This window comes from Pogonomyrmex barbatus, unplaced genomic scaffold (assembly GCF_055798465.1).
Source record: "Pogonomyrmex barbatus isolate J1 unplaced genomic scaffold, ASM5579846v1 scaffold8, whole genome shotgun sequence".
Classification (NCBI taxonomy): domain Eukaryota; kingdom Metazoa; phylum Arthropoda; class Insecta; order Hymenoptera; family Formicidae; genus Pogonomyrmex; species Pogonomyrmex barbatus.
In genome coordinates, this window is record NW_028297182.1 from 7411965 (window position 1) to 7427064 (window position 15100).

Sequence of the window (15100 nt, forward strand, 5' to 3'; positions counted from 1 at the left end):
TATTTAAATAATAATTATAGCTATACATTTTAATATGCGACATGACGGAAGACAGTCCTAATATGTAATCATTGGATTCCTGTATAGGTCCATTGAATTTATTGACTAACTATTTATAAGCAGCATTAGCTCATGATGGATATCACTGAACGCCATAATCATAAATTACATCGTAATTGTTCATTAATTGTTTCCTTCAGCTTCCTCCTATAACGATGCATATTTAACGTTGTTATGTAGAGAAAATTTATGTTCCAAATAATATGACGAATAACGCATACCAGAAGCGTATGCATCATTAGAGAAGTGTACATTGTTTAAATATTAGGATTTGAGCATCATCAATTTTGCAAATTTTATAAACATTAATTGTATATTTTTGTTATTTGATTTGTAACCTAACTCAATAAGGCAATTATTCTTTGAATATATTTATGATAAAAAATATGTGCACACAAATTATTTTTAAATAATATTTAAAGTTTTTTATAAATTTTTTAAAGATATTTTATATGTTCTGTATATACAATATGTCCATTATTACTATCTATTATTTTATATGTACTTTTTAATTTAAAAATTCTCTTGTTATTGCGCGTGATATACTCACATTCATCTACATATCTATACAAAAGTTACATAATTTTTCTTTTTATATTCGAATATGTAGAAGCTATTTGTAATATTAGAATTATTTAATAAATAAAATATACTCATTAAAGGAGATCCCAAACATATAGATCTCGAAATAACATAAATATTATTTAGTTTTATAATATTATCGCAAAAAATAATACATATTGTATACAAGATATACATACGAAACACGTACTTTTGCTTTTGCGATGTTACTATTCTTGTTTTAGTCACAGGCAGCGCTAAGATATGTCCAAAAACTTTTAGCTTTCGGTTATTCGGCGAAATGTAGGCCGTTAATAATTTCAAATGAGCGTGTTTGCCGCTCTCCCGCACAGCGGAAGCCCGGGCCTTCTGCGGTTATTGTCGGTAAAAGCTCCTCCTCATTTTCAATTACACGGGGAATGGAGAGAGCGTGCAGTGCTATTTCAACTCTTCCTCCCCGCCCATGTACCAGCAATTAATACTTTATAAATCAATCTCGGCCTAGTGCACGAATCCGTCGGGCTCGCCTTTAACAACGCGCCGCGATTACGCGGACCACGGCCGCTCCTTCGGTGGAGGCCCTCTCCGATGTAATAATAGCCCAAGAATCGAGCATAATTGCTACCTTCTACGTGGAAATGGCCATTCTCACTCAAGATAATCGATCACAGTCGCACGATTAATAAGCGATAAAGTTGCTGAGCTCTGCCCTTCACCGCCCATCACTTTCTTCTCTCTTTCTCTTTCCCTCGTTTTTCCTTTCTTGTTTCCCTTTTTCTCGCTCTCTAGCCCAGAGAAATTTAAAGTGCAAGAGAAAGTATTAACTTTCGCAGTTTTTTCTGCCGCGATAGGTATGCATGTATCTTTAATGATACCTTTATCAGAAAAATTTGCCGAACAATGTGCGGTCATTGCTAAGATTGCGAACTAGAAATTAAATAAAATAGTGCAAAATGATTTAACGTGTGATTAGGAGAGACAAATTTAAACGTCGAAATAACATATAGTTTGAACGATAATATTTAATACTTTTATTCATGTACTTGGAAAATTATCTTAATAGATGAATATAATTTTTATCGTCGTTTTCAACTTTAATGAAGTTAATTAATTTCTTTTAAATCTGTTAATATATATTCTTATTTTTAAAAGATAATTGGAAAATCTAAGAACAAGTCTATATAAGACATTCTTAAAATATTCTATAAGCGTGTTTTATAACAAACTAAACTAACTTAAAAGCAAATTTTTTAAAATTTCGTAAGTAAGAGATAAAACTTGTTTTCATACAAATTTATTTTTACAAGAATACTTTTTAAAAATTTTTGAATTTTATTAATGGTTAATGAAAATAATCTTCTTTGTGCCATTATATTGTTAAAATAAATACGAAATCATTTATCATTTTAATAGAATTTTAGACTTTATAGAATTTTTTTCATGTATTCAATATTCTTCCATGAAGAATCATTTCAACTTGCAAATCATGCTATACTTTTCGATCCACCTTATATACAAGTATCCAATTAGGTGCGACAACTTTTAAAGCACACCCAATGTCACCGAGAATCGGAAAGATATAATTATACGTATATTTGTAATGGGAAATAGAGTTTTTTTCGGAGGTTAATCGATCACTGTCGTGCCATTAATAACCATAATATCATTAAGACCTCTGCTCTGCGTGTACAGAGTGAATGCACTCGCGACGTAATCAGTGTGGCACATTTGTATTACGCACCTTCGTTTATTGGCACACACGAATACTGATGGGTGGCAAGAACTCGGGTTGCCGGGTAAAATTAACGACGTAGATTTGCAGAATCGCGAGCATGCTTTATAATACACAATGTTGCGCGCCGTGGTGAACGTGCGCACGGTAGCACTCGGTGTCGCAAAGGCGTCAATTTTTTGCGCTGCAATCATCGATCATACATATATGACAGGTAAATTACTAAATAAACAGCATCAATGATGAAATGGTTAGAATCATTGGTACTTGGGCTGATTTGATAGGTAGCCCCTAGCGAGTAATCAGCTTCGACAAACGATAATATAGCATGAAATTTCTCAGACAGATAATGATCGTTACAAGAAAAAAATTAAGGAAAATGTAGCATGGCGATGAACGTATAGCTCATTTGCAAATCGAGATCATGTCAATTCGTAAAAGATTTACAAGACATATAAACTAGAACATTCAAATACCGCTCCACGTGTATTTATTAAACTTATGAAAAAGAGAAAATTATTTCTAATTTTCAAATATTATTATAATTGCTAATAAAATGATCAGAATATATATTATATATAAGTTTTATTGGATATTTTGGTATCAATTGTAATTTATAATATAAAATATGTTGTATTCCACATGTTATATATTATATAATTTATAAATTTTACTAGAATATATTTGAATATACTACAACCAACATTGAAATAGATACATATTTATTTAAAAATATTAATCCTATTGTGCTGTATATTCTACAATGCCTTTAGCTGGCAGAATTAAAAATATGGCATAGAATTAAACTATTAATAAACTTTGTTAGAATAATTATCTTAGGCAAGGAAAATTTTCCGTAAAAAGCATAATATATGCACATTGTTATATTTTATTTTAAGTTTACGTGTTCCTAATATGGTGGACTTAAGATAGTACCAAGAAACCTGAAATGCGTACTATGTTTGGAAAGAACATGTTCCCTCTGAGCGGATAAAATGATCGTGGCTGATGAGTGATAAAAATTTACCGGAGCACACGTGCAGTAATATGATACATGAACACACCGACAATGTAGCGCTGTGTATAGCATACAATGTTATACGAGACGTTATCTTGGAAATTTAATCGTATGCGTATCAATTCTACAAATACTAAACTTAACTAATGATTAAAGGTCAATGGTCTCTGCTGTTAAAAATTGTATTAATTATCATATACTCTTGTAATTATAATACAATGTGAACAAAATAGAAAAAGTATAATATTTCAATTGGTATTAATTGTGTGAAAAAGATTTAATTCATGAAATTTCTATTTAAAAATTTTTAATTATTTGTTTCTATTATTAGTAAATTATCTTATTATTAAACATTGTCTAATAAATGTTTTATTGTTTAATGTGGAATAATTTAATGTGGAATAATAAAAATTGATGGAAAAATTTAATCCTTTTTTAAAATGTTAATTGTGAATTTTAGTTACATTTCCTTTCTTTAATGTATAACAATAAAAAAGTGATAGTAATTATTTTAAAAAATTTCAAACTGCTATGTAACGTTATTGTCATGCATTGCATTCTGATAAATAATAGAACGTAAAAATGATGAGATAACCTTTATTTCTTCTTAATCTAATTTTCACGTATCGAAACCCAACTGTACGTTGATATCTATCGATTCTCAGAAATTTATACGCACGGTATATCGTCATTGTCCAAAGTGTTCATTGGGCTTTAGCTAGCGATAAGACGTAAACAGTAGCTCACAGATCCCAGCTGCGGCGAGTGGATTTGCAACAACGATAACGAGGGGATGCTCGGAAGTGCCGATGCATTCCGCGATACTCGCGTGAGCGACGAAGAAACAGCGAGGAAGACGAGACTGAGGGGGGAAAAAAAGGGGGAGGAGAGGAGATAGAGAGGCGCGAAGAAAGAGACGCGAGGAGGAGAACGAGACGAAAGAGGGCGCCGGGAAAAGGAAGAGAGAAAATCCCTTGTATGCATTCGTGTAACACTTTACCATGAAGCGATTGCACAAGTGGGAACGCGACCCCCATAAACCACCGTCGACCCCGCTTCTTCCACGGTGTGAGAGGAGAGGGCTCCTTATTACCGTCGGCTTGGCAAGAAAATCAAGAAGCCACGAGTATGTCGGCATCGACATACCTTCCCTTTTGAGATAGAGATTTGATAAATGAAAGAAATCATGGGAAAATGGATGACTAAAATATTTTTAAATATTTAGTAATAATGTTGCATTTAGGGGTGTTTTTTGTAACTAAAACTAAATTGCAGGGCAGCAATTTATTCAAAAGTGCCGATAAAACGCATCGAAATAATTAACAATATAAATTTTTCTAACGATGCAAAAGATTGAAAAGAATAATAAAAAAGGCCGATCGTGTATATATTATAGAAAATAATTGCTATTTGCAAAACGCCAATAAATTGTTTTAAATTTAAAGAATAGAAACATGAAGTTTGAAGAATTAAAAATATAAAAGGAGCGCATGTCGCGCAGAGATGTGATAACAAATCGATGGAACTATGTAAAAATAAAAGTTAAATCAAAATCTCTGTGGAAAAATCCATAAGTATAAAATTCAATGTACCTATAAATGTAAAGCGGAGCTTGTAAAAAGTGAATCAATAGGTTTCAGTTTTGAAATCGAGATATCAAGAGCTGAGTAAAATGTGTCTAGATGCTATAAAATGATATCTGAGACGTGAGTGCCACTCCTGGAGACGATGAATGAGACTATTACGCGGGTGTGTCGAATATTTCACATAACTAAAGATTGTAGCAAAGTCGTATATCAAATTTCGATTTGTTTTAACGACACTTTGTAGTCGGTGTGATACTGATCTTTGTGCGAACACACCTTATTTCTTCATATCGTGAGCGTAAATATGGAAAACTTAAATTTCACTACGCTGATTATGGCACACAAGTTCGTATCATTGATTACAATCTCTCCGAATACGCAATATGCTTTAAAACTATTTTCTTTCGATTCTCTAAAAGAAACGATTTAAAAGGATAGATTAAAAATCTCATTTTCTTTCTCTATTCATTTCTCTAATAATGAAATCTTTGATGTGTTGCATGCTGTCTTTGCTAATGTATTTATCTCGATTCCAGATTAGAAAAGGCCAAATGGCCGTCATCATATAAGAGTGTTTGCATTCACATCTAAAAGCAAAGGAATCTAAAAGAAATTTTTAATTTTTAATTTTTTTTTTGCCACGGTTAAATAAGACGTGGCTATGAGAGGATTTACATTATCTCGATATCATTGTATTTTTCAATAATCGCGATACTTCCGTGATATTAACGCTCAAACTTTCAGTTAAGCGAAACATAATGACACTATTTATCGTCTGATGTCCTGCAACGTCTTCGGTTTAATTCCACGGCTGCATTGGTGCATGGATGTCAGTGTTGTGAAATTTGATGAATCTTTATAAGTCAATTTTTTAATGTAATCAGAAATCTTGCGTACACGCGAAAAAAAAAATAGAAATTTGAGGCTTAAGGGATTTTTATACAAATTCTAAGATATGCTATACCATATGTAATATATAAATAAATTATGCATATAATTTAATCAGCATTTTGAATCATTAGTCAATAACGTATTTATTTCATGATAATAATCAGTCAAGTAACTTCTAATGTGCTTCATTTTAATTGAATCAATCAAATCTCCAAATTAGAAAATTAATCATCATTCTATTTAATCCCTACGAATATAAATAAATAAATCTCTATTCTATTCTATTTGGTTACTTTTAGCAATTTAGCAGAAATTTATACCGAGGTAAAAGATGATTTTTTTTTATAAAGTCTTAATTGTGACAACGCGGTGGTTACCGTTATGGTGAATATTAATCTTTCGCTATCCAATAACGGTCAAGCAGATCTATCGACGACCGTGCAGCGTATCGTCTTTGACGACCGCACAAGTATCGCAATTAAGTCTGCCTCACGGTCTGCCAAGTTGATGTAGCGCCGCGTACGTTTGCATCGCGGTCTCCCACACTACCGTCATTATTATCCGTGGCCGTTGCACGCCAGTCACAGTGGCGCGGTGAAAAAGGATCTCCTCGCGACTTTTCGCGCGCTCGTAGATAATATCCTATACCGAACGTGGAACAGCTTAGCCTGGACGTCAACGAGCGTTACGACACGCTGAAATTTATGCTGAAAGATCGCTGATTTTGCGGCGCGCACAAGCGCCCGCAACGCGCTATCCTACACGTTTCCGTCGGCAGCGTGCACACTTAGCGACTTAATCGGCTTTTCCATTATTTTCAAGACCTCGAGGCGACCTACACGCGTGTTTACACGCCGGGGTGATGGTGAATATATATATATATATATATATATATATATATATATATATATATATATATACGCGCGGGCATCATTAAACGTCAACGAGCCAAGATGGAGCATGCAACATAGTCCGGAAGACAGATGCAGCCATTGTGATGCAAATCAGGTTTTATCATAACATTTCGCAGTGCTACCTCGCGATATCGTATTGCAACACGCCGGGACCATTAAATAGCGTTCTTGGGTAGCGCAGCGCGCCTTCGCACCCAGCCCGACCTTTCTGTCCAAGTATCGTGTGAAACGCGCGATCGTTTCCTGAAATTTTATAGAATATGCAAATTGAAGTGAATTACTAATGATGAATAATTAAAACTCATCGATTTCATAAAAACGGAAACGCGTAGTTTTCGTAGATTTATTGCTCTTTTTTCATCGAATTTTTTACAGAATTGTATAATTTTTACTTTTTGTATCATTTTATTTTGGAAAAAGAAATTATGTAGAATCTTCAAATTTCTTTTTTTTTTTATAATATTTGTATTTATATTTTCTCTTACAACAAAATGATATGCAATTTTACAATTTAGAAATAATTAAATATTAAAACGTGTAAAATACTTTCTTTGCACATATATATATATATATATATATATATATATATATAAAAATATATATATATATATAAATATATAAAAAATTTATATATATATATATATATATATATATATATATATATAAAAATATTTTTAATAAATATAATTAATGAACATTCCATAAGAAAGATATATGTTAAATAAATTATTTGTGTGTTTAAAAAATATATATCTTATTTATTTATTTATTTTTCATTTATAAAAATGAGCGTTTACAAAATATAAGCAAGCGAAACAATAAATAAATTTACAATACTTATCGGTTTTAATTTTATTATTTTTATTATTTTATTATACTTATTATGAAATTTATATAATAATCATATACCGCGGTTCATTGGCACATGAAACATGCAATTAACGTCTCCGTTATAACCATCACACATAAGAAGCGATAATTAACACTCGGCGGTTGACAAATTAGTCAACCTGATCGCTATTCGCGATCATTCGCTCGATGATTAATTGTCCATTGATTTTTAAGGGTGTAAACGAATCGCTTCATTGTACGCCTGCGGGTATAATCGAGGGCTTTATAATCTTCTTACAGTATGCATCTATTATCTTCATTTTCAACATCGCTGTATTAAACGTAACTTCATAATGTATGACAGACATCCGTTTATTATTGCATGCGCAATGGGAATAATTGCAAAATCTATCAATTGGAAATAATTGCAGAATCTAATGGATAGTACTAATTGCAAAATGATTTCATGATTCCAGAATATATTAGGCAAAATCAAAGATTAGATTTAAGATTTGGGTTAAATAAGAAATTTGATTTTATATATATATATAAAATATATTAAGAGACCCGTGTATATATCGTTTAATGATCTATCATCATAAAATTCCAGTTTTTCTACTTTCTAAGGGAATCAAAGTAATAGATTATTCCTAAAAAAAAGCAAATGAACAGTTTTAAATTTGTGTATAATTTATATTATTTAATATTTAGTAATTATTTAACAATTATTGTCGCATCGTACTTTAATCAGTTGACGTGACGTCAAATTCGCTGAATGCGATTGTTCAAAGATCACTGGTTTATCGTCAGATCATCGTGTATGAATCTCACAGCTTGTAATTTACGTGCACATTGCTGCACCGAGTGTCCTCGTACTGTGATACCAGCACGAAACTGCAATAATTTATACTTGTCAGATTCGAACATGTATACTTTGAGAACTCTGAGTAGCAAATAACTTTTTGCTTAATTTCTTTTGCGTAAATCATGTTTACAGTTTTTTAAATCGTTTATTTAAAGAATACATATAAAATTTCATAAGCGATAAATAAAAGGATATTGATAGTAAAAAAGACACGTCATCACAGCATATCAAAATAAATAAAATAAAGAAAACAAAATTAAATATGAATTATTTAATATTGAAAAAAATAATGCTGTTAATAAGTACGTAATTTTAAAGAATAAATAAGAATGTAATTTTCAATGTCATAAGAGAATTCAACATATTAATATTATCTCTCTGCAAGCAAGATTTCTTCCCTTGCAGGTAAAAGTATTATTTGACAAAAATGGTACTCAATCGTCGGAGCAGCTGTTTGTTACGTGTAATAAATTGCGTTTGATCGCAAAAAACGATCGAAAATGATTGTCTGGCATCTATCGAATAGCCGTTATAAATTCCTGCGTCGTGTACGCGTTCGCATTGCACGATGCGTTTCGATAAAAATATTAATGTTTTTCTATGCTCGATACGCAGACCGCTCGAGTCTTCGTATTCGACAGTACAAATCCGTTACGCTTACCGCCAATGTTACGTACGAACATCCATCGTGTCGACTCATGTCGACAAGAAACTCGTGGCGTACGCGTCTCGGAGTACGCTTATTAATATCGATTCGAATTAGACTCGCCATTTTGCGCGGGAACAGATGAAGATATTTAAATGTCAATACTTCTGGTGGATGCACTGGCAACTTCTTTGCGATCGGTCGTTAAAATCGATGTTACATAAGCAACCGCATATATCCGGCATTTACAGCTTCTTCTTCTCGAATATTTTCTTATTGAGTTGCATACCTAGAAACGCTCGATTCGTTCCTTTTTTTCTCCGTAATATATGGGGGGACGTCGATATGCAGAAACACGTATTCGTTTACTTGAAGTGCGATCTTATTTCGTTAAAGAAAAGAAAGTAATAGTTGCAGAGGAAAAGAAAGATCAAACAGTACGTTTTCATTTTGTTGAAAGCATAAGAAATATATAATAATTAAGTAACACGAAAGATTCTTATAATTTCATAATAATTACCTTTTTTTAATTAAAAGAATGTTTTTCGAAGGATTGTTTAATAAACATATTTAACAAATATATATTTGAAAAAAATATAAAATGTTCTAGAGAAAGGAAGACAGAGAAGGAAATAGAGATTTGACATTGAAACTGATAAATACATAAAACATAATTGATAGCTTGAAGTTACAATATGTATACTATAATGTCTATTACTAGTTGAGTATCTATCAAATATTAAAAAAATTTTTTATCACCAGTTTAGAATAATCTTTGGATATTTTATAGATGGATATTAGAAATTTATAAATCTATAATATTATTAATAATTAATACATATGTAATAAAAATTATGATGTAACGCTTAAGATGTTACTTTTTTTCAATTTTTCATTAAGAAATGACCACCCATGCATCGAGAGACCAGCAGTTTGTTCATGTTCAAATGAGACTTTTGTAAGTCTACATTGTGCTTCTGCGTCGTTCGTTTCCAGTAGCAGCGAAGTTGACGAGCGAGGTCAGCGGGACTGTAATTTATGGGGCTGTACGTCAGGATATCGGCAATGCCGAGTGGATTTTATGACTCAGAATTGTCGGGACCTCTTGCTGGTGAGTCAATGCGCCGAGCGTTTCTCAACAATCTGCCCTCGTCATTCAAAAAATTTTTGACGACTTGCACGAAGTTGTGACATCCTCGTAAATACGCGATACTATATCTCATGTACTTTCTTTTCCTTCTTCAGGCTTCTATGATATATCCAAGACTTACACTTGTATTTTTACACTTGTACATTATGACACACTACTTTGAAAGACGCCCAATAAAGTAATGTATCTATAAACATTTATATACAAGACGTATTGAAAATATTGAAGTTTTTCTTCTGATAATGCTAATTTGAAAAACTTGAAATCTACTTTCCCTTAAAAAATTGGATAATGTCGTCTTTTTTACATATTTTCTGATTTCTGTGATATCTCTTCTTCAGAAATGTCAGTATTAACCTTATCACATCGTTTTATGCATCCATAAAATCGTATGATATTTATGTGAATAATCGTGAATCACGTCGAAATAATCGACACAGCATAAGATAAGTATTTATCAGTCTTATTACACGAATGGTTGCTATGTTCTGCACGAATTCTTTCTATACTTTTACAACTTCGAAATTCAACGGTTTTGAATTTCCTTGTCAATGAACGAAAGGATAAATTAAGATAGGCTGCACTTCTCGTGGAATGTTTTTTATCGATTTTATCGACATAAAAGGATTCGTAGAAACGCGAGAGTACGAACAAGACTACGCCTTTATTACTCATTACCGCTGACGTTACTCATTAACGCTCCAGTACGTATTATTACACACCGCACGCTTCTCCGCGGTGCAATAATGTCTAATGCCGAATGATTATGCAACCGTAGCTTTGTAATATTTTTCCGCGGTAGCCTAAGCGCACGTAGCACCATTACATCCGAGAAAGGCCGTAATTCGCCGAATAGGAAAGCAATTTGTAGAAGACCTCGGCGAAACTTGCCGGGCGTACTCTTTTTCTTTCCTCCCCCTCCCCCCCCTTCTCTCTCTTTCATGCGCGCATTTCTTCTTCAAAGATCGTGTAGATTGAAACGCTACGAGTTTTATATAGCTCGCTAATTACAGGAAGGCGATCCCATCCGACTTAAAAAGGTCATGAAATGTTGAGACCTATTATCACCAAGTTTGGTCTTGTAGTTTAAGTCTGAAGAATGTAGCTTTGCATTCTTTGTTGTCAATGCAGTTTATCAAGCTGTTTATCTTGGAAAGGAATTTCTTTGAGATACTCTGACAATGTCTTTTATGGAAAATTATTTCTTAATTATTGTTTATTAAATTAATATACCTATACATATGTATATATATATATATATATATATATATATATATATATATGTGTGTGTATATATATATATATATATATATATACATATATGTTAATTTATTATGTGTATTTGTTATATTAATTTACGTAAAGAAATATCGAATAAAATAAGTTTCTTATATACCAGTAAGATCTATTTCAGCGTTATTTTCATTAAACGAGAAATGTTTATTGTATTTGTTTTATGATTGCGTATAAACTAATGATGTGAAATGAAAGAGACAGAGAGAGAGAGAGAGAGAGAGAGAGAGAGAGAGAGAGAGAGAGAGAGAGAGAGAGAGATGCATCATCATCATTTCTGCAAATAATCAGAGATCAACGGCCGTACGCGTATGCGCATCCTTCCCTGAAACTCAATAATTAGTCGATTACGCATTGCAGGATAATGAGGAAGCGCAATCCCCAGCGTGCATTAACGCGGTGCGAATTGAGGCTTCTGTCTTCCACTGCGAAACGTCAATGTACGCTATATCGTTAACATGCCTCTTTGTTTAATTAATTCCGAGCCACTCGAGAGCCCTTGCGCGTTCGCCCGTGGGTATGTACTCGATGTCCCGTGCCGCGGCATCAGGTTCGTGTACCTGTTACGCACCACCATCAACGGTTCGCACGCTAGTTTAACTCGTGAGGTGTGCATTTCTCTTATATAGGGTGCTCGAAAATTGATACCATCTCATGTATTAATGAGAGATATGGAGAAATTTAGATGCATATTTCAGTAAATAACCGATTCGTTAGTGACCCAACATCATATCACTCATATATTATGAAGTAAAATATCAACATGTTACTTATCTTTCATATATATATATATATATATATATATATATATATATATATATCCGCAAAATAATGTTTACTATTATAATTGATATATTTAATTATCGTTGCATTATAAATAAAAGAATTATTTTTTTAACTTTCTCAAATTATCTTAAAATTAGAACGACATGTGTGATTTGAACATAGAAACAAAATAATATATATTCACTGAAGATATATAATGATATTCGACGTTCTACTTTCCAAGTTTAAACTAGGCCAAAAATTAACCGTTAGCTAAGTTTTATAAAATAAAATTACAAGATAGTCGTATATAATTTCATTACAGCATAGATTTTGTATATACATGTACGTTAATTATGAGAAAGTCTAATTCTATAAAACATTCATTTAATAATAAAAAAAAAACGCACTGAATAAAATGGTCTCATCTACTATGAGTTTTTGTGCCCTATGATGTTTCCGTGTAACAATTTGCGATCTATATACAATTCCGAGAGTACGCTGCCTAATTTGGTCGGAATTCGGGACAGGACGTGGATCCGCTTATGTTCCCGACGCATTTGTAAGAACTGTTCGACACGTTACCTTACGATTAGATCTAAATTGCTACAAGAAACCGCCGCGGCGGAATTACCCATAATTATAGCAGCCACAAAAGTTTCAATTTCTCCCATGCGACGCGCGATTCAACGATTGCAATGCGATAAAACTCCCAGATACCTGTAGCTTCTCGGAATGATAGTCGTAGGAATTTAATCGGAATTAACTATACCAGCAGAGATTAACCGCAATTATCACAATTACAAGTGTCTGTTTTTATTATTAGGAAGTCCATATATGAGTATCTACGTTAATTAATGTTTGGTCGGTCTTGGTACCGATTTACATATAGAATACATCTGCTACATGTAGTAATTAGGCAGCATTTATAACATATATTTTACATAAATGCACGATACCAAGAAGATTCAGTAACGTCTCATTAAGATTATGTCAATAATCTCTTTATGGTTTATTTGTTTCATCAAAGTGTAAAATTTTTTTGTCGACTTATACTTATTACGCAGATTGTCAAAATATATCTATATATATGTTAAACAAGTAAACTCTGTGAATATTTTAAAATTTTTGTTATTTATCATATTAAAATATTTAATGTTTTTGTATTTGTTATGAATTGCTCACTTTCATTTAGCTTTATTTAGTTTTTCCTTTTTTTAGCAGAGAGAAAGAAAGAGAGAGAGAGAGAATGGCTTCGTTCAAACTCGTAACATCCTTTTCCCGCTACAAACTTTCTGCAGCGTATATACTGAGATGTAATGGAATTTGTTAGGAATTTAATTTCCCAGCAACATTTTCGCCACGTTGATTGTTGCTTTGAAAAAAAAATCATTAATATTATTTGTGAAATAAATTACAATGTATACGAACGTAGATCCATTTTTTTTAAATTAAGACAAAAGTATTTTATATTCTTATTAATAATAGAAAGTTTGTAATATAATTGATATTAATCATTGTGAGTTAAAAGTTTGTAAAAGTATTAAATATAAAACCATATTAAATCTAATCTTTTTTTGTCAATTTTTTTCGAGAAATCTAATTGTCAAACTTTATTAGCTTTGTATTTAAATTAAATTTAAATAACATTTCGTAAAAGAAAGAAAATAAAGAAATTGAAGGTTGTATCAGCTGGTGTTTTCTCCAGCTTTTTTTAATTTTAACTTTTACATCTTCTCCAAAATTATTTTCGTCACATCACTGAGATTTGTAACTTAGCATTTGAATTAAATTAAAACAAATAAGTCTACGCAAGGATGTTTCTGTATTACATATGCCAGCTGGTGTTTTTACCGACCTGCTCCTTCCTTCTTCTCCTTCTTTACTTTCGACTTTTATTTTTTTTCTATTGCGTTATTTTTGTTGTTCCACCTGTGCGACATATTAGAAGGGACGGTACAATTAAAAGAAAAACAGACGGATGCGAACACTACAAGCACTGGGGTGACGAGGAGTTTTGTTATGTCTGGAATTTGTTTCCACCCTCAACTTTCGCAGCGTTGTGTCTTAAGAACATATGTGGCACAATATAGACGCATGAGACGGACATGTATGCTCGTATACTTGTCTTTTTACCCATCCACCATTCCCCCTAAGTAAGACCGTTCACCGTATGTGGATGACTACGAGATTCCGAGAAAAAAAAAAAGGGAGGAATAAATTATTTAAACAGTGACGGGAAGAAGGGAGAGTGCAGTAGCTTTAAAACCAGCGGGCGTCCAGCTGGTTCTGGAATGTTTATCCCGTCATGATGTTTCTTTCAGCATCCCTTTTTTTTCTATTTTATGTATTACGATATATATGAAATCTCCATGAAATTTAATAATCAATACATCTAACATATTGTTGACTGTTTTTCTTAAAAATTAATCAAAGATTGTTTAGATACTTATAAAACCTTCTTATATATAAATTACATACATTACATGAATTAGAATAAAGCTTAATTAAATTTGACTTGGCAAATGTCCAATAAAAAAAATCATATCTAATTTCAATTGTTAATTGTATTAGATCAAGATAATAAATAAGAAGATTTACATAAAATTTCAGAAAAATATTTATGTTAGATATCAATATACGTAAAAAAGAAAAAAAAATCGGTTAATTCAAGTGTATCAAAGAATAAGTGACGCTTCGCATATCAATGTCGCTATGTTATAGCTGACGAAATTGAAAAATTAGAAAAAATATTATGGACAAAATAGAAACAAATTTATTAACAAAT

The 15100-nt window shown here is 32.1% G+C and overlaps 2 protein-coding genes across 8 annotated transcripts in view; one reads left to right on the plus strand and one right to left on the minus strand.

The window, feature by feature from the left end:
* The window catches only part of MESR6 (misexpression suppressor of ras 6), a 254116-nt gene that overhangs the window by 122667 nt on the left and 116349 nt on the right, over positions 1 to 15100 (minus strand). The gene's annotated exons all lie outside the window — the stretch shown is intronic.
* LOC105426275 (uncharacterized) overlaps positions 1 to 15100 on the plus strand; it is a 64216-nt gene that overhangs the window by 10476 nt on the left and 38640 nt on the right. For 2 of the 7 annotated variants that reach the window (XR_016141050.1, XM_089083734.1), the window contains one exon: positions 10005 to 13882. The exons of 1 other annotated variant lie outside the window; for it this stretch is intronic. Coding sequence is in view for 3 of the 6 variants with exons in the window: in XM_089083734.1 (XP_088939860.1) it covers positions 10005 to 10066 (62 nt within the window). In the remaining 3 variants the exon portion in view is untranslated. Of the gene's footprint in view, positions 1 to 8501; positions 9825 to 10004; positions 13883 to 15100 lie in introns of those variants that run through there. 4 more of the 7 variants (XM_089083735.1, XR_016141049.1, XR_016141051.1 and 1 more) reach the window with 4 other exon arrangements.